The sequence below is a fragment of the Musca domestica genome, unplaced genomic scaffold (genome assembly GCF_030504385.1).
Source record: "Musca domestica strain aabys unplaced genomic scaffold, Musca_domestica.polishedcontigs.V.1.1 4, whole genome shotgun sequence".
Taxonomy (NCBI): Eukaryota; Metazoa; Arthropoda; class Insecta; order Diptera; family Muscidae; genus Musca; species Musca domestica.
The window spans coordinates 28864744-28886105 of NW_026712328.1; the positions used below are offsets into that span (position 1 = coordinate 28864744).

At 38.2% G+C, this 21362-nt stretch overlaps 1 protein-coding gene across 1 annotated transcript; it reads left to right on the forward strand.

The window, feature by feature from the left end:
* Window positions 1-56: 56 nt before the first annotated feature.
* On the forward strand, window positions 57-20153 carry LOC101897805 (plasma membrane calcium-transporting ATPase 1). Its single transcript, XM_005182479.4, has 14 exons — window positions 57-618; window positions 10683-11010; window positions 11071-11265; window positions 11336-11622; window positions 11707-11908; window positions 13701-14056; window positions 14132-14374; window positions 14441-14682; window positions 14750-15194; window positions 18903-18990; window positions 19065-19378; window positions 19444-19642; window positions 19709-19920; window positions 19986-20153. Exons 2-14 carry the CDS (start codon window positions 10854-10856, stop codon window positions 20139-20141), a joined length of 3096 nt encoding a protein of 1031 aa, XP_005182536.1. The 5' UTR covers window positions 57-618; window positions 10683-10853; the 3' UTR covers window positions 20142-20153.
* The last annotated feature ends 1209 nt before the right edge of the window (window positions 20154-21362 follow it).

The window sequence follows — 21362 nt, forward strand, 5'->3', positions numbered from 1 at the left end:
CTTTACACCTCGATTAATCAAAAGTCGACTTAAGTGTCCCTGAATACCACCAAACATTGATTTTATTTTATTCCAAAATCGAAAGGATAAGCTAGAAGAAAAATCAATAGAAAAGAACGGGAAAGTTTTAAAAAATATTATTTTGTGTGTGTTAAAAAACACATTGAACGCAAACACACACGCACTTTAATCGATACATTCCTTATTTTGTCGGTCGCAATTCAAATTACAAAAGAAAAACGCGAGTGTTTCCGTTTTTTTTTCTTTTCGTTTTCGTGTAAAAACTTGGAGGAGGTGTTGGTGTTGTAACAACTTGGCAAAGAAGAAAAAATTGTGTATGGAAAATATACACATTTACATGGAATGAAGAGAAAAAATTCATTAGCAATTGAAAGCTAAAATAGAATCAATATCCAAACGACATTGTATTCTAAATAAACGAAAACGAAACTGAAGGCAACAACAACGTCGCGTTTTAAATGGATGTAGATAGTGAAACTCCATTTAAAAATGAATGATTGAATTGATTTTGTTTGGAGAAGGCATTTTTCTTCTTGCAACGACAATAAAGAAAATACAGCTGAAAGTGTCTTCCTCGCATAACAGCTGACGTATTGGGTATGTACTACCAGAAAGAAAAAAATTATAAAAAATTGGATCTTAAAGTTTTTTTTTCGCCTTGATGAGGATATTCTCACAAAAAAATATAGCTATAATAAATGTGTGTTTCCTTTGGTTGGAAAAGAAAATACCTTTACATGCTTCCTTGGGTACATAACTATGTATGTTTATATTGGCTTGTATGTGAAGGTATTTAAATAATACATCACATAGAGGGAAATGAGGGTTGGGGTGTTTTTCAATTCTATTTTATGTTGCATATTGAAGAAGATTATATGGTAGGTGGTTGTAGGTAAGTGGGTTGATGGGTGGTTGCTATACCCGCAACATAACAAACCCAATATTGGTAGAGATCGAATACGGTTGATATGTTTTTCACCTTTTCGTTTGTTATTGATTTTTGTTGTTTGTTTGCCCACAACCACTCTTACACAAATGTTGATATTCCGCCACAAGAAAAAAAAAAATCAAAACAAGGAAGTACAAAATATTTGGTTATATAACAGTTTGTACCCTACACAACACACACATGAGTGTGGGTACTGTGTGTTGAAACAAGGATGAAAGATTTGGTAGGAGATGAGGATAATTATACTGAAATAAGTAGGTATAATGACATGTGTCTATAAATACCTTCATTAGGTTTGTCATTTTGGTTGGCATCTCCTTAAATGAAAGCTATAGACATAAACTAGATATTCGTTATTTTGTCCGCAAAATTTATTTTGTTTTGAAAATAGGAATTTAATTAAAAAAAAATTTGCTTTCCAAAATACTCCAGACACAATAGTCCAACGGATTGGTATCCGAAGATTTTGGTGGCCATTGTGTGCTGGAAATGAAGCGTGGATTCTCATTCAACCGAGAATGGGTGGCGCGTGCTGAGTGCGACGGTGCTGAGTCCTGTTGGAATGTCCAAGGTTTGCGGCCAAAATGTTTGTGTGCCCAAGGCTTTAATACACCCTCCAGAATATTTTCGCGATAATATTCGGCATTAATTCTGATTCCACGGTAGATTAATACGAGCGGAGAACGACCATCGGCTGTTATGGCGGCCCACACCATCACCATAGCCGGCGCTTGAGTTCTGGTGGCCAACCAAGGTACACATTTTTAGCTGACCTCTTTGGCAAGTAAACAAGATTATTTTGTTTGCTTGTTTACAAACTGCTGGACAACGAATGTTTTCAGATCGGGGAAAACCAAATTCGACAGTTCACCACTTTCGGCCAAGCAAAGCAACTCTTTAGCTCTTTTGAGTCTATTTTGCATCTGTTATGGTGTAAGTTTTTGCACTTTTTGGAATTTCAATTGCTTTACCCCGAACTCATTTTTCAATATTTGCCGAATGGAATTTTGCGATATGTTCAGCTCACGAGACATTTTTCGGCCACTGCGGGCTTCGATCAAGTCGTATCTTTATTTTTCCAACCATTTCTTCTGATGTTGCTGTTTTCTTCCGTCCACTTCCTTGGCGTAGGTCTAGGCTACCAGTATCACGTTAACGGGCGATTGTACGAGACACAAAAGATTTATTCACATTTAAATGCTGGAGTGCTCTAATAATAGCCACATGTGGTTTACAGCCAAATATAAAGAAATCACACTATCACGCTTGAATTCCTTCACGAATAACTTTTTTCTGGAAAATTCGCATTAAATGCTTTTGTACGCTTGTAAACAATATAATGAACTTGCCTGGACTAATTTTAACAGCTGTCGGTCGAGTGGCTTAGAAATGACAGCAGTCTGAAGTTGGTTGTAGTTTTTTCATCTATAATACACTACACAAAGAATTTTAGCTGCTCCAGAGAAAGGTTCTATAAATAGTAATTAACATTTACCTAAGACGAACGACTTAAATATGAATTTGTGTTCAACTTCAGCCACGTTTCACACACTCCAATAACATCCAAGAATCGATTTTAATTCATTAAATTTAACTAAGTTTGCTTATGGTTATTTTAAGCTATTTTAAAATTATTTTCCAAAGGTTTAAAAATGAACTTTAGGCAAAAGTTTCTGCCAATTGCAGGATCGAAATTTAAGTCAAAAGTTGGGAGTCAACTAACAATCAAGATATTACCATAAATACTCATTAACATTTTAAGTTACAGCTCCTCGAATTTCATCAAAATCAATAAATTCATTTAAAATTACAAGATCAACAATTCAAAACATTATGAAATATAAACAATATTTCATTTTAGTCGATGTCCCGACTAATAAACGCCCCCTAATTTTTTGGTTATATGGAATTGTTTCAAATTTCGAATAATGATTTTAATATTTTTTTAAAATTTTCGAACTCTGGGTTTATTTTTAATTTTAAAGCTTTAACACTCTCCCTTTTGCTTTGCATTCTATTTACCGGAGTAAAATTCAGGTGGTTTTCGTCCTTGTTTGAAACGTTATGAAATAAAGGGTGTTGTTTTAAGCTCGATAGAACTTGAAATTGTAAAAAATAACACAAAAAATTAAATTTTAATCAATTTTTTTTTTTATTTGAAAGATCAATACGTGACATTAACATTTGAAAATGATTTCGGGCATATGGGCACCGCGGCTGTTCTTGACGAAGTGCATTCTGGACATCCAATTTTGACCACTTTTCGAGCACTGCTGGCCGTATGTCACGAATAACACGAACAATGCTGGCCTCCAAGGCGTCAATTGTTGCTGGTTTATCAGCATAAACCAGTGACTTCACGTAGCCCCACTGGAAATAATCGAGAGGTGTCAATTCGCACGTCCTTGGAGGCCAATTGACAGGCCCACTTCTCGAAATCAACTTATCGCCAAATTTTGATTTCAATAGGTCGATGGTTCCGTTCGCCGTATGGCACGTAGCACCATCCTGTTGAAACTACATCTCCTCCGGATCAATGTCATCCATATTTTAAAACAAAAAATCATTGATCATGGTGCGGTAACGATCTCCATTGACCGTAACGCGAGCTCCGGCCTCATTTTTGAAGAAATAAGGTCCGATGATGCCACCAGCGTGTAAACCGCAACATACGTTACATTTTTCTGGATGTAGGGTCTCTTGTGGATTGGTCTCACTCCATATGCGACAATTTTGCTTATTAACAAAACCATTAAGCCAAAAATGCGCCTTATTGCTGTACACAATTTTGCCTAGAGCCTGATGTTTATACCCTACAACACTATTTGTTGGGGGTATTATAAGTTTGATTGGGAATTTATGTAACACCTCGAAATATTGGTTTCCCATATAGGAAAGTATATATGGATCTTCCTAGCTCGCCGAGCTGAGTCGATCTAGCTATGTATGTCCGTCCGTCCGTCTGTCCGTCTGTCCATGTTAATTTGTAATCACGCTACAGGTCGCAATTATGGCCCGATCCTTACGAAATTTTGCACGAAGGTGGGGTTAGGGTCAGAATAGAAGCCTTTTTCTTTTGGAGATGATCGCCAAATGTTTAGGGGTTGAAATGGACCAAATACTGAAAAAATGTCGGATTTTGCAGTAGCTATACAGGTCGCAATTATAGACTAATCGACGCATGTAGCTAGACTTTAGGGCGGGGAAGAAGCCTACCAATTTGGGTGGTCATCGGATAATATTTAGCGGGTAAAATAGACCATATCTTTTGTGTTGAAAAAATTCAAAATTTTTCATTAAACTGTGAATATTTTAAATCCCGTCGAAATCACAAAGCCATGACAAGGTTACTTCTGACCTTTACATTGATGTTAACATCCATCAAATCGGATATATAGCAAAATATGTGCGATATACTATATGTCTATCAAAGAAGATATGCTTGAAAGATCTCTTATATGTCAAGAACGGCTGCACTGATTTCGGCAGTTCTCATTAATTCAGAATGGCCTCTTGTTAGGAAAAAAAATCGCATAAAAATATCTCTCTAAAGACGAAAATATTGGATTTGTAACATTTTCTCATATTTTTCAATTATTTTCATTTTGAATTAAACATTTGGTAATATTTCTACAGCTAACAAAACTAAGTAGTTAGGATATCAGAATATCATATACAGATCGCATTTATGGCCCGATCCTTACAAAATTTTGCATGGGTATAAGATGAGGGTCAGAATAGAAGCCTACTCTTTTTTAAAGATGATCGCCATATATTTAGGGGTTGAAATGGACCAAAAAACTGCAAAATTATCAGCAGGTCGTAATTATCGCCCGACCCTCACGCACATTTGAATGGGGGTTACCGGACATTGCAAAAGCCAAGCAGTTTTGGATGGCCATCCAAAAATATTCAATGTGCGAAATAGTTTGCCAACTTTTGTAGACAAAATACGAAAATGTCCATTCCAGTGACTCTTTGGAGAATTCACAAATACAGGAAAGACGCACTTCTGACAATTTCGTTAACGCTGATTTCGTTGGAGAATATAGTCAAATGTCTGTATCTCATATAGATGCGTTTCAGTCAAAAACCAATAATAAATGTTAATCTTTTGTCACTTCTGAGAGATTATAGGTCTTTGGGAAATATTGGTTCCAGATCTAGGAAGACCATTTAATTACCAATAAATTGGAAATGAGCAAATTAGTTTAAGTTGCTATTATTCGAAAATTAGAGAACGAAACCTGTTGGTTTTCTTTTATTATTTGTCACAATATCTTGTGGAATTCATTCGAGTATCTCGCCTATATAGACTGTATCACTTATTATAGTGTTGTAGGGTATTCAACGGTCGGCCCCGCTCGACTGTAGCCTTTGCTTACTTATTTTCAAAATAAATTTGGATAATTTCGTAGCGTTGTTCAAGCGTGAGTCCATTCATGATGATTTGTCAGAGTATACTGAAACAAATAAAAAAAAATTTCATCAAAATTTATTTTTTTGTGTTACTTTTTACAATTTAAAGTTCTATCTGGCTTAAAAAACCCCCTTTATATCTTCACGGTCATCTATTTTGAGATACGTTTCAAATTTGCTTTAGAATTAAATTGTGGCCTTTCATTAGAATCCTTTGTAAAAATAATTAAATACAACTTGAGGCCTCTTTGCATTTGTGTGGTAGAGGCTCGAAATATATCACAGAATGTATGATAGCAACGATAACATCTGGCCTATCGTTGTCATATTTTGTTAAGTGGATAAGACACAACATGCCTTACAAGATGACACAAAAAATGTTTAATATGCAATTTCATCTAAATGATGTTACATACAACAAATGGATATATCTGTCATTATATTTATCCTTCCGCCTGTCCTATCCTTTGTTCTGACATACACCCCAATATGTCCTTTAAAAGTTTAATTAAATTTACCGTCATTTATAGCCTGTGTCCATACAAAAATATATTTTCCTACTACTAAATTTGTGTATGTATGTGTGTACAATTTGGATGGCTGGCATGTTGTTACTGTATTTTAACCAAAGCCAAATAATATATTTTAGGACATTAAACTTTTGTAAATATTTCATAAGCTGTAAGCTTTTGTTGTTGTTGTTGTTTCTTGTATATTTGTCTATAAACAAAGGCTTAAACTGGAGCAGACGAATAATATATTTTTTGTGTGTTTTGTGTTTGCTTTTGTATTCATCTTGCATGTGTATACCTACCAACATGTACATATGTATATTCACATGTTCATTGTACTCTTATTTGAGTTCTTATCATGCTGTGTTTAATTGTTCGTATACGTTTTAATATCGATGTAAAATACCTTTGTTAAGAAAACGCATTCCTAAGCATTTAAAAAAGGATTTTTGCTGACACCAACCTTTTCTTGACAAATTCAATGGAATTGTGTTCATATTTTTGTAGGACTTTTTCTTCAAATTAATCAAGGTGTAATTATCTACATGTCAGAATTATTCAAATTCACGAATTGTTTAAACGACAGAAAACACGTGACACATCATCCAAATATTGCCCCATTTTCATTCCCAAATATGTTTTCCATTTTTGTTGGAATTGGATAAAGGATTTATCTATCGATTGAGTTACAATAATTCACTTATGCAATCAAACGACTTTGTAAATACCTCCGGCTGACAGTATGCCCACAAAATTGTTGTCCTCATTTTATTCGCCAGCCAGCCAGCCAGCCAAGCCAACATACTCGCCACCTACATATTCATCCATATCACAACAATCAATATCTTCCACCCTCCCTGTCCCTTTTAATGTATTCTAGATTTGACATTGTCGTTCTCATTTATGGTGATGGCCTTATGTTCAAAACACTTGGACAAGAAGAAAATGAACTGTCGCTGTTTTTTAGGCTTTATGTTCTGTGTTCGTTCCTACATTGTTGAGACAAGGAATTATTTTGCATTTGACAAGTTCATTTGTTGTCTGCATGCAGTGTTGTTTCTGTTGTAACAATTCATAATGAACAAGTAACGTACGTTAAGATTGAGGGCGAAATTTCCATTATATCTGGCAGCAGAGTTATGGAAAATGTGTCAATGGTTCAATACAAAAATGCATAAAAAAGTGATGTGCTGCATATCTTGTCGTCTTCATATATCATTTATCAGCTAAAAATATGATACATATTATATATATACATCAGACTGCTGTCACTTCCAAGTCACTCGTCACTTCCAGTGGCAGCTCATTGTATTGTTTACAAGCGTACAAAAGCATTTTGGTGAGAATTTTCCAGAAAAAAAGTTATTCGTGATGGAATTCAAGCGTGATTGTGTGATTTCTTTATATTTGGCTGGAAAACCACAAGTGGCTTTCGTTAGAGCACTCCAGCATTTAAATGTGAATAAATCTTTTGTGTCTCGTACCATCGCCCGTTACCGTGATGGTAGTGTAGCACGACGTCAGGGAAGAAAACTGCAACATCATCAGAAATGGTTCGAAAACTAAAGAAGCAACTTGATCGTAACCCACGTCTCAGTGGTCGAAAAATGGCTCGTGAGCTGAACATATCGCAACATTCCATTCGGCAAATATTGAAAAATGGGCTCGGAGTAAAACCATTGAAACTCCAAAAAGTGCACCTGAATGAACAGAAAATAGACTCAAAAGAGCTAAAGAGTTGCTTCGCTTGGCCGAAAGTGGTGAACTGCCGAATTTGGATTTCTCCGATGAGAAAACATTCGTTATCCAGCAGTTTGTAAAAATATGATCGTGATTACTTGCCAAAGAGATCAGCTGGAAATGTGCACCTTCGGTTGGCAACCAGAACTCAAGCGCCGGCTATGGTGATGGTGTGGGCCGCTCGTATTAATCGACCATGGCATCAGAATAAATGCCGAATATTTTCGCGAAAATATTCTGGAGGGTGTGCTAAAGCCTTGGGCACGCAAACATTTTGGCCGCAGACCTTGGACATTCCAACAGGACTCAGCACCATCGCACTCAGCACGCGCCACCCAAGAATGGTTACAAAATGAGGTTCCTCGCTTCATTTCCAGCGCACAATGGCCACCAAAATCTCCGAATACCATTCTGTTGGACTATTGTATCTGGAGTATTTTGGAAAGCAGTGTTGGCACTAAAAAATACTAAAGTGTCGATCACCTCAAGCAAGCGCTTCGCTTCGTGCCAAAGGTTCCCAACTGTTGAAATCGTTCGCATTGATTTACCTAAAGATGCGCTGCTGCACTGCACTGCTCTGGGCAAAGTGTGACTAGATTTCCCAGCTTTGCAAAATATAAGTCAACGTTACCTCCTTCCATAGATTGGCGACGAAAGCTTTAAACTTTTCTTTCAAGATGGCGGGACGAACGGGCTTGGCCTTGGAATCGTTTGTTATCCTTTCTATGAGTCACTTATTATCAGCTGTATGTCGTGGGGCAGGTGTTACTGATTGCTTACTATCTCTAGACCAGAGTTTGTCCACTTACCATCATCCTGTTTTATAGCAGTTTAGCAGTTTATTGGACACGAATGGATTAACAAGATTCCTACTGTCCCTATCTACTATCTACCGAAACCACAGCCAAGGGAACGGGCTTGGAATAATTAGCGGGTAAAGAAGACCCTGTTGAACTTAAGCTTGAATCAATCATAGCTTCAACGAAGAGCATTTGTGATAGCATTCACAGTTCTATCAACATCAATGTTTGATTGCAGATCTCGAGGATCGTATTTTAAATCTTGCATATGAAACTTGTATTTGCCTCAGTCCGGTCTTCGTGGATACCAATAAGATCTCTGTTTGATTTCGCAAGTAGCCACTTGAAATAATGTCATTGTGTGATCTGATAAAGAGCATTTTTGGAAGACATCTATCCAGTTGCTAACAGCAGAGTCGTCCATATTGCAGAGGTTTATGTCAATGACCTCCCCCTTACCCATATTCGAAGGTTATTATTAAGAATAACATTGAATACTGACTCACCTCTTACATTTTTGTAGCTGCTTCCACAGTGGAAGATATGGGTATTTACGTCACATCCTAGGATAATGTCGCATGTACTGCCCATTTCTTTTAACATGTCCAGGACATCTCTGTGTGGTGATCCGGGCCTTCGTATGGCATATACAGAGTGAGATAAAAAACTGCAACAAAGTCAAACGCCATAATTTTTACATTTGTTTTAAATTTCTTTGAATGAAAGCAACAAATGTCGGAAATAGCATCAAATTTTAGAATAAGTTTAGATTTGTTGGAATTGGTCACCTTTGGCACGAATTATGGCTTTCAAACGGCCAATGAATGTTGTTCTGCGGTATATTGGCCCATTTCCGGCGAAGCGCTTGCTTGAGGTTATCGACACTTTGCTATTTTTTAGTGCCAACCTTGCTTTCCAAAACACAATAGTCCAACGGACTGTTATCCGGAGATTTTGGTGGCCATTTTGGGCTGGAAATGAGGCAAGAAACCTCATTTTGTAACAATTCTTGGGTGGCGCGTGCTGAGTGCGATGGTGCTGAGTCCTGTTGGAATGTCCAAGGTCTGCAGCCAAAATGTTTGCGTGCCCAAGGCTTTAATACACCCTTCAGAATAATCGATGCCACGGTCGATTAATACGAGCGGAGAGCGACCATCGGCTGTTATGGCGGCCCACACCATAACCATGGCCGGTCCTTGAGTTCTGGTGGCCAACCAAAGATACACATTTTTAGTTGACCTCTTTGGCAAGTAAACACGATCATTTTATTTGTTTATAAACTGCTGGACAACGAATGTTTTTTCACCGGAGAAACCTAAATTCGACACTTCACCACTTTCGGTCTTTTGAGTCTATTTTCTTTCTGTTGCGGTGTAAGTTCTTGCTCTTCTTGGAATTTCAATGGCTTTACTCCGAGCTCATTTTTCAATATTTGTCGAATGGAATATTGCTATATGTTCAGATCACGAGCCATTTTTCGGCCACAGCGACGCACAGTTTCGATCAAGTCGCTTCCTTACTTTTCGAACCATTTCTGCTGATGTTGCTGTTTTCTTCCGTCCACTTCCTTGACGTCGGGCTACGCTACCAGTATCACGGTAACGAGCGATTTTACGAAACACAAGATTTATTCACATTTAAGTGCTGGAGTTCTATAAAGAAATCACACTATCACGCTTGAATTCCATCACGAATAACTTTTTTTCTGGAAAATTCTCAACAATATGCTTTTGTATGCTTGTAAACAATATAATGGGCTGTCACTGGAATAATTTTAATAGCTGTCGGACGAGTGGTTTAGAAATGACAGCAGTCTGGAGTTAATTGCAGTTTTTTCATTTCACCCTGTAGATGGAGGACATCAGTAGTGGTTTGGCATTGCTACTTCATCCAGTGAAAACCTATTTTTTTGTAGAGAACTTGATATATTTTTTTACAAAAATTCTTTAAACCAAGTAAAAAACGCTTTGTCGAATTCACAGCAATTTACCCCCACAAATTTATCTATTAAGCAGGCACATCTTTTATTTATACAATTGATTTTATTTTATACTCAAATTTGAATATTTTGTAATTTTTTTAAACGCCAAACTAAGTGACATGAATCGACATGATCTCTATATCCATATACCTTACATTCGTTATAACTGAGAGATGCATTTTCAATTCAATTTATTTTCAATTCAAATTTATTGAGTCTTTGTGTTTAACACTCCAAAAAATATATTTTTTTCGTTTCAGATCCAAAACCATTTTGAGGAAGCTTGTCAAGAGGAGATATTCAAGATTGCGACCTACAATTCCATAACGATCTGAGAGATCGTCAACAATTCCGAAAGGAATCAAAAACAAACAAAAAACAAATCCAAATACATAGTATTAGTTTAATGTTACATTTTTAAGATTTAACAAATGGCAACTATAGATGGAAGACCGGCGCAATATGGGATATCTCTTAAGCAATTGCGAGAGCTCATGGAGCATCGAGGTCATGAGGGTGTTACCAGAGTTCAGGAAGTGGGTGGAGTAGTAGAGATATGCAATAAACTCTATACGAATCCCAATGATGGTAACTATTAAGGAAATTTTACCTATATAAAAATACATTTGTTTTGTTCATCATCGAAAGGTATCAGTGGATCGCATCGTGACGTCTCACATCGGCGTGAAACATTTGGCTCCAATGTTATACCGCCAAAGCCGCCTAAAACATTCTTAACACTAGTCTGGGAAGCATTGCAAGATGTTACCCTTATAATTTTAGAAGTAGCTTCCCTAGTTTCCCTTGGCCTATCATTTTATTCACCAACCGACGATGATGCTCGTAAGTATTTGAAAAGGTGTGGACTTGAATGGATGTGTACATAATTTTGTTTCCTTTTTTTTCCCATTAGCTGTTTTGGAGGAAGAAGAAGATCATTATGCTTGGATTGAAGGTGCTGCCATCTTAGTTTCTGTTATAGTTGTAGTATTGGTAACAGCCTTCAATGACTACTCAAAAGAACGCCAGTTTCGTGGCCTACAGAGCCGCATCGAAGGTGAACATAAATTTTCCATAATACGCGGCGGTGAAGTATGTCAAATTAGTGTAGGCGATATTGTTGTTGGCGACATTGCTCAAATTAAATATGGCGATCTTTTGCCAGCCGATGGAATACTCATACAAAGTAATGATTTAAAGGTAAGCATGTTTTTTTGGAATTAATGGAAAATACACTTTTTGGAATAATGCTGTATTTTTCTATGTGTGTGTGTATATATATAGGTAGATGAATCATCTTTAACTGGTGAATCGGATCACGTTAAAAAGGGCATTGATCACGATCCCATGGTCTTATCGGGTACTCATGTTATGGAGGGTAGTGGCAAAATGGTTGTTACTGCAGTCGGTGTAAATTCGCAAGCTGGTATCATATTTACACTATTGGGCGCCACCGACGAGGAGGAAGATGCTCCAAAACCAAAAGGTAATGAAAACGATTCAATATAAAGGGATATGAATATTTTGAAAGAATGATAGAAAAAATTTCTAAGGACCCTTTTAAAGATTTAAAACTGCCTTTCAAAAGATAAAATACTTTTTTAATTAACAAATGATGATTGATAGATGATTATTCAATTCAAATTGAGACTTTTTTAAACACGTAAATGGACAATTTTGAATTGAATTTTTGTAAAACTATAACGTTTAGTTTTAATATCTAAAGGTTTTTCAGCGACTTACTTTACTGTTAAGTTAGTGTTTTCTAAAACTAAATGTGTATTTCGTGTTTGCTTCCGCCACTACAACGTTTAAGGGCATGTCTCATCTTATGTATGTTATTCAATTTTTCCTTTTTCGGAAAGAATAACAGGAAAATGTTTACCCTTTACTCCAACTTCTTAGTTCATTTACTGAGGAGGGTATTAATGAAACCATTACACAATGGACATATTTTTTTGTCCAAAACTATTTCAATGCCTCCATATGTAAGCCCTAGAAACCAAATTTCAGAATTCTGTCTCTGTCCCAACAATTAACGCCGCATTTTCTGGCATTTTACACTTTTCGTACGTTCATAGTACGCATTTCCCAGACTACCTGCTTCTCCCAAATAATTATTGGTGCAACAATGACATCATATCAAATTTCAGCTCTATTCCCTCACTCAATACTAAATACAGGGTGAAATAATAGAACACTGCAACAAAGTCAAAAGCCACAATTTATAAATTTTTTTAAATTTTATTTAATTAAACAAAAGCCAAAAAATTCGGAAATATCATCAAATTTTAGAATAAATTTAGATTTGTTCGAATTGGTCACCTTTGGCACGAATTATGGCATTCAAACGACCAATGGAATTGTGACACGCTGGCCGAATGTTGCTCTGCGGTATTTTGGCCCATTCTCGGCGAAGAGCTTGCTTGAGGTGATCGACACTTTGGTATTTTTTAGTGCCAACCCTGCTTTCCAAAATACTCCAAACACAAAAGTCCAACGAACTCAAGCTTCGGTCATGGTGATGGTGTGGGCCGCCATAACAGCCGTGGCATCAGAATAAATGCCGAATATTATCGCGGAATTATTCTGGAGGGTGTATTAAAGCCTTGGACACGCAAACATTTTGGCCGCAGATCTTAGACATTCCTACAGGACTCAGCACCATCGCACTCAGCACACGCCACCCATGAATGGTAATAACATGAGGTTCCTCGCTTCATTTCTATCGCACAATGGCCACCAAAATCTCCGGATACCAATCCGTTGGACTATTGTGTCTGGAGTATTTTGGAAAACAAGGTTGGCACTAAAAAATACCCAAGTGTCGATCATCTCAAGCAAGCGCTTCGCCGGTAATGGGCCAAAATACCACAGAGCTACCTTCGGGCAGCGTGTGACGGTTTCATTCGTGCCAAAGGTGACCAATTCGAACAAATCTAAACTTATTCTAAAATTTGATTCTATTTCCGACATTCTTTGCTTTCATTCGATTAAATTAAAAAAAAATATATAAAAATTATGCCATTTGACTTTGTTGCAGTTTTTTTTATATCACCCTATAGATAGGAGATTTGTCCCACAAATAGATAGCCTTCAAACACAGTAATTTTAAAAGAAAAAACCCTAAAGACTTCTCTTATATACAAACTACCCCTTTAGGAGCTCACTTTATTTCTACCGGTTGTGAATTTGTTTCTCCAAAAACATACCACAGCCTTTATTCCACTAAAATTCCATTCTACTTACTCCTAACTTTGTATTTTCTTCCTTTGCAGAACATAAGGGCGGGTCCGATGGCATTAAATCCGATTCCGATGGCAATCATGTCCAGGCCTCATCTTCTGGCGCGGCTGCTGAGTCTGGAAAGAAGGATAAATCTGTTTTACAAGCCAAGCTTACAAAATTGGCCATACAAATTGGTTATGCCGGTTCAACAATTGCTGTTATAACTGTTATTATACTCATCATACAATTCTGCATTAAAACCTTTGTCATCGATGAGAAGCCCTGGAAAAATACATATGCCAATAATTTTGTTAAACATTTAATTATTGGTGTCACAGTATTAGTGGTTGCTGTACCCGAGGGTTTGCCATTGGCTGTGACCTTGTCATTGGCCTACTCGGTTAAGGTATGCCAATGAGAAATTGATCATTCACAATGGGGCCATATAATAACTTTAAAATATCTTCTTTGTTACTTTCAGAAAATGATGAAAGACAACAATTTGGTGCGCCATTTAGATGCATGCGAAACTATGGGTAATGCCACTGCCATTTGTTCTGATAAAACAGGTACCTTAACCACAAATCGTATGACTGTTGTACAATCATATATCTGTGAAAAGTTATGCAAAGTATTACCAAGGCTTAACGACATTCCCAAACATGTTGCCAACTTAATAACACAAGGCATTTCTGTCAATTCAGCTTATACTTCCAATATCTTGGTAAAAACAATATTTGACTCCATATATTTGAAATAATATGAATTTATTTGTTTTGCCATCCAATAGCCAGGTGCTAATCCGGAAGACTTGCCAACACAGGTGGGCAACAAAACAGAATGTGCTCTTTTGGGTTTTGTTCAAGGATTGGGTGTGAAATACCAAAAGATACGCGATGAAATCACCGAAGATAAGTTTACACGGGTATACACATTCAATTCGGTGCGCAAGAGTATGGGTACAGTCATACCACGACCCGATGGTGGTTATCGTCTCTATAGTAAAGGTGCTTCAGAAATTATGTTGAAAAAGTAATGCATTCGACCGTTTCCCATAGAAAGCCTATTTTAAAAGTTTTTTTTTTTACTTCTGCTTTAGATGTGCCTTTATTTATGGTCATGATGGGGTTTTGGAAAAATTCACACGCGACATGCAAGAACGTTTAATACGTGAAGTTATTGAGCCGATGGCATGTGATGGCTTACGTACAATTTCGGTGGCATATCGCGATTTTGTACCCGGACCAGCGGCCGCGAATGAAGTGCATATTGACGGCGAACCCGATTGGGATGATGAAGAGGGTATTATGTCGAATCTCACTTGTTTATGTGTCGTTGGCATTGAAGATCCCGTACGACCCGAAGTACCCGATGCCATACGCAAATGTCAACGTGCTGGTATTACGGTGCGAATGGTGACTGGTGATAATGTTAATACGGCAAGATCTATTGCAACAAAATGCGGTATTTTGAAACCAAATGACGATTTTCTTATATTGGAGGGACGTGAGTTCAATCGACGCATTCGCGATAGCAATGGCGATGTAAGTATATGAGATGTTGCATTAATTCTTTGCTCCATTTTCTGTCCTCTAAGTCGGCAATGGGAAAATGTTAAGTTAAAAAGGTACATATCTCAAAATTCGTTTTTGGCGTTATAGCTGTTTATCATCAGAATTTTCACATGTGATTCGAAAATTATCCATCAGCATTTTTAAAATACCACAAAATGTTATACAGTAATGTATAAATTATTAGATTAAGTTAGACAATTTAGACGTTATGAATTTTATTTATCAAATTCAACACAAGTCAAACCTTGCAACGGATTGGGAAGCCTATAATGCAGACTTTAAAAGGTATAAAGGAGAGATAAAACGCGCCAAGGAGAATTCTGTGAGACAACAGAAGGAGTCAACACAGCAGCCCAATTCCACGGCAGCGGGTTCTACGATACCGGATTTACCCGAAACCACAACATCCCAGTTTCGGCCAGCGACTACCAACCCAGTATGTACATGTTTGTATTTGTTTATTTTTCTGCATTCGGAGCAGCATATTACGGAATGCTTGCACCGGATTTTATTGGTCCGTGCCGAGATTGAGGAAACGTCATCCACCACAGATCTGTTTCAGTGCGATGTAATGAATGTAAGAATGGGTGCACTTCAAGAACTGTTCCGGACTAAGGCGTTTGCGAGACTACAGCGAAAGGGATTATGTTGCGACGTGCTGCAATAACGTAGTCCCCAGCGAGTCCACTTTTTCGTCGTCCTCATCAGAGGCGTCGTCGGAGTATGGAACTTGTTATGGTTACCACCTTATGCGGTACTGTGGTGGGTATCCAGCTGCTCAGGGGAGCTTTTTACTCAGGGTCGGTTCCAACCCTGACACCAACAGTCCAAGGGACCTAACAATTAAAAAAAGGGGACATATTACAACATCAAAACAAACAAAAATACAAACACTACATACACCGGTGACAAGGGTGCTTGGTGGAAGTTGCACCCACACTTGTTATGGTTACCACCACAGTACCGCATAAGGTGGTAACCATAACAAACTCCACCGCAGTTTCCAGAACAGCAACCAACACCGCAGCATCTAACGCCACATGTTGCTGTTCCAACTCCGTATTCTGCATCGTTCTTGCAATTCAATTGCAACGGACTCCGAGGCAAAATAGATGAGATAGTGGAATTTGTGAATCGAAGGAATATTAAGATCACAGAGGTGCAGGAAACCAATCTGAATGAAGATTGCAGCCTACAACGTTGTTAGAAGTGGAGGTGGGGGATTAGAGGGGATTAGCGCTGGCAGAGCAGATTGACTGTTCCACATTCTGCACGGTTAGAGAGGATGGAGGAGAATGTCACAGTTCGCCAGACTTTAACATAGTGTCACCCCGTCTGGTAAATTACGTGACTTGGCAACCCGTCATTTCTCTTGGCTAAGACCATCTCCCGATATTCGTCTCCATAAGCAGGTTGCCCGATTTCATAACCTCTGAACGCCTCATTTTCCTTAACTATTAGAAAGCTCACTGGTCAGAGTTCAGAGAATTCACCAACCGCCCCTTCAGAGAACTGCCCAACCCTTCTGACGTTCGGGTAGCAGAAAGCATTTTCCGAAACATCATCAAAGCTGCAGCCGCTCGCCATATACCTGCTGGTCGAGTACCCGAGATAAGAGCAAACTTCCCAGCAAAGGCAGCGGGATAAGCAAACGACCGTGATGATCTCTGTCGTACCAACACTACTGATCCTAGAATCAGTGTTTTGACAGTAGAAGTCAACCGGTTGGCACAGGAGCATAAGAGAAAAAAGTGGCTAAACCATATGAAGTGTTGCAACATTGGAACCGATATGAGTAAGCTGTGTAACGTTTGGGTAACGTTTAAATCACTCTCGAACCCTGGAAAAAAGGATAATAGGACCCCAGCCACTTTTGTGACTGATCCGAAGAGGTGCGCGGAATATTTTAATCGACAACAATTGTCGAACACCCCGAGAACGACAGGGCGAAGCGAAGAGTACTACGTCGTATCAGATCTCTTCCCGCCTAGGAGGAACCACCACAGTTTACGATGGGCGATGTTGCAAATGTCACCCGCAACGCTAAGTCATCTAAAGCGTTGGGCCCGGACGGAATCTCAATGGTAATGCTTAACCAGGATACGCCGGGGGACGAGTACTTAACGAAAGTTCTCAATTTGTCTCTAAATTCCACATAGTGCCTAAAGCCTGGAAAACTGGCCGGATGGTCCGGCTACTGAAGCCAGGCAAGGGTGTCAGTAAAGGCGAATCGTACAGGCCGACTTCGCTTCTGTCGCCAGTAGGTAATACTCTTGAAGCTTTACTCCTCCCCAGCATTAGAGGAAGTTATCCAGTCGTCAACCATCAGCACGGATTCCGTCCACAACATAGTACTACAACAGCATTACACGCCATTTTCACACATATTAGTAGAGGATTGAAACAGAACAATCCGTGTGACAGAACAGTGTTTGTAGCCCTTAACCTATCAAAGGCATTAGATGCCATCAATCATGCCATACTGTTTGAGGACGTGCAGAGAAGAACCACCCTCCGGCCAAGTTTGAAACGTTGGATAATCAACTATATGTGTGGACGCCAGTCGTACGTGAAATTCCGAAATAAGAAGTCCAAAGCCCGTAGAGTGAAACAGGGAGTTCCTCATGGTGGGGTGATATCTTCGGATCTGTTTAACCTTTCCGGAATTCCTCGTCCTCCAGACGGCATAGAGATTGTAACGTATGCGGATGATTGTACGATCGTGGCGTCGGGCCCATGGTCGATGACATATGTGAGCTTCTCGCTTCTCGCGAAGCTAGCCGCATACTTCCACGCGAGGAATATGAAAATATCCGCCACGAAATCAACGGCCACACATCACATGGTCTGCGGAGATGAGAACACAGTTGAATGTGAAGGTGGAAGAGAATTTAATACCGACCACGAACTACCCAAGGTTCTAGGGGTCACATTCAACAGCATGTTCAAGTCGTCCGTGCAAGCCACAGCTATCTGCGACAAGATGAAAAGTAGGAACAGGGTCCTCAAGGCGTTAGCCGGCAGCACTTGGGGTGCGGGCAAGGGAACCAAGTTGACCTCTTAAAACGCGATAAGTCGGTCTGTGGTCAGCTAGGCGGCTCCAATGTGGTGTGCGAATACTAGTGGAAGCATAGCCAGACGTACCAGAACGCCGTCCTGAGAACTGCGACAGGGTGCCTTCTCATGACCTACATGAGGAGGCGAAAGTCCTTCCCTAACGTCAGCATAATCATATACTTTCGTTGCAGTACCTGCTTGGGTGTTACCGTGAGAGTCATCCGAACCATCATATGGTGGATACAACTCCCCCACCTAGGCGTGCCAGAAAGGGCATACACGATCAAAAGAGAGAGCCTCTATGCCCCCATGTAATGGTACCTTCCGATATTCGGTATTTTGAGGATTTTTGCCACATTTTTCCACGGATTTGTCTGAAAATTGATATTCGTAGGCCATAATGGGTTCTAGCTCCGGCGGCAGAACATTGAATACTTATCCCAATTGTCTTACTGGTATTTGTAGTTTAAAGTGGAAAACATTTGAATTCAGATACTTTTATTTAAATATTTTTTATTTACCCTAAGGTGGAGGGTATACAAAGTTTGGCCCGGCCGAACTTAATGTTTTTTTTTTTTTACTTTTTGATTTTATTTTTTTTGTTTCTTTCCTTTCTCACAGGTTCAGCAACATTTGCTAGATAAAGTTTGGCCAAGATTGCGTGTTCTAGCTCGATCTTCACCTACTGATAAATATACTCTTGTTAAAGGTAAGCAACTCCATACAAAGTCTTTCCTTCCTTTTCTTTTATTATAAAAACGTGATTTAACCTCTCAACGACAGGCATTATTGATAGTTCCATAAGCGATAGTCGTGAAGTTGTTGCCGTAACCGGAGATGGTACCAATGATGGTCCAGCCCTGAAGAAGGCTGATGTTGGATTTGCCATGGGAATTGCTGGCACCGATGTGGCCAAAGAAGCTTCCGATATTATATTGACCGATGATAATTTCAGCAGTATTGTTAAGGCCGTTATGTGGGGTCGTAATGTTTACGATTCCATAGCCAAATTCTTGCAATTTCAACTAACAGTTAACGTTGTGGCCGTTGTTGTTGCATTCATTGGTGCCTGTGCTGTCCAGGACTCTCCATTAAAGGTGAATGTCTGAGTCGCATTAATATCGTTCATTGCTTTAACATTCTCCATGTGATTTTATTGCAGGCAGTACAAATGTTATGGGTCAACTTAATTATGGACACACTGGCCTCTTTGGCTTTGGCCACCGAATTGCCAACACCTGATCTATTGTTACGCAAGCCATATGGGCGTACAAAACCCCTGATTTCACCCATTATGATGAAGAATATTTTGGGCCAAGCCTTTTATCAATTAATTATTATATTTGGATTGTTATTTGCCGGTAAGTTTTGCCCCACAAAAATCTAGTTTTGAAAAGATTTTGCTACAATTTGAAAATTTATTGCAGGCGATTGGATACTGGACATTGAATCGGGTCGTGGCCAAGATTTGAATGCGGGACCAACACAGCATTTTACAATTATATTCAATGCATTTGTTATGATGATTATGTTTAATGAAATTAACGCTCGTAAAATCCATGGCCAGCGAAATGTTGTTGAGGGTATCTTTACCAATCCAATTTTCTACACCATTTGGATTGGTACAATGATTTCTCAAGTATGTTGAAAATCCTAAATTTTAATTGAAAAAATATGATTTCCTTCTTCCTATTTTTCATCCAGGTCGTCATAATACAATATGGTAAAATGGCATTCTCCACAAAAGCCTTATCGCTCGATCAATGGCTGTGGTGTGTATTCTTCGGCCTTGGTACTTTAGTGTGGGGACAAGTGATTACCACGGTGCCTACGAAAATATTACCAAAATGTTTGTCGTGAGCAAAATAATAAAGGAAACCAAACCAAACCAAACCAAACCAACAACTATGACAAGAAGATATCACACTCAACAAGAAAAGAAAACAACAACAAACAACATCCATCACTCATTTATAGACCTGAAAAGTATCACAAAAATTAAAACAACAACTACAAATAAACCAAAAAAATTAGAAATTAGATGAAAATAAAAAAAAAAACACACATTCACCCCACTCAAACCCACACAACAATTACTACACCCCACATTATTACCATGAAGAAAAAAAGTACTATAAAATTCCACACCTCATCTTATCCATTAACAAAAACAAAACCAAAAAAAGAGAAATGTTCAAAAAGAAAACCAAAAAGAAAAGAATTTATTTATATTTAGAAAAACAAAAACGTATTATTTCGAATGTTTCCCCTCTCATGTGTTGACAAATAGTAGTGGCAACTAAAGTTGAAAAGTATGAATAAAAATTAGTATTTTATTTCAGAAGAAGTTACAAGAAAAAAAAAAAAAAAACAAAACAACAACCATCTTGGTGTTTTTATTGGAAATGGAAAGTTTTTTTTTCACATTGTCTTGCTATGTTTTGGACAAATGAATATGCAGCACTTACAGAACTTAGACAATTGAATTATATGCTGATATATGGTAAATGTGGGGAAATAGGGGAATAAAGGTAAGAAAATTGTAAAATAAGTAACACTATATAGCCAAAATATTTGTGAATGGCTTTAGGAAAAACAGCGTGACTTGAATGGTGGATGTATCAAATGTCATTTATGAATCAACTATGGTTGAGTCCTCGTCTAAGTTTGTCCTGAGGATCTAAAATACATTTGGGATCTTCATCTACAAAGCAAATTGTATTAAATCCAATTGGAATTTCTCATACCTAAATGGCTGCTGTACAGAAAATTTTATAGCGAATTCAGAAAAAATACTAAATTTTTCGAAAAAAAAGATCGATGATAAAAACCTTTGGTCCAGAGATTCCCCAAAAATATGAAGTTTGGGCTAAGGATTCAAAATATTTTTGGTGTTTTAATTTACAAATCAAATATTTACAAATACAATTGAAACAAGTTAAAAAGCAGTTGGTTCGGCTGGGCAGTACTTTGAATACCCTCAACCATTTGGAACGAATTTGGAAATTTTCAAAAAATAAAATCCGTTAAAAATTCTGTTAAAATCTTAAAAATACCGAATATAGCCGTTATATTGGGGTC

Excerpts from the sequence above, each read along its gene's own strand:
- LOC101897805 (XM_005182479.4), top strand. The coding sequence starts at position 10,854 with ATGGCAACTATAGATGGAAGACCGGCGCAATATGGGATATCTCTTAAG. Across the intron at positions 11,909-13,700 it reads AGATGCTCCAAAACCAAAAG|AACATAAGGGCGGGTCCGAT; the intron begins GTAATGAAAACG and ends CTTCCTTTGCAG. Across the intron at positions 18,991-19,064 it reads TAAATATACTCTTGTTAAAG|GCATTATTGATAGTTCCATA; the intron begins GTAAGCAACTCC and ends TCTCAACGACAG.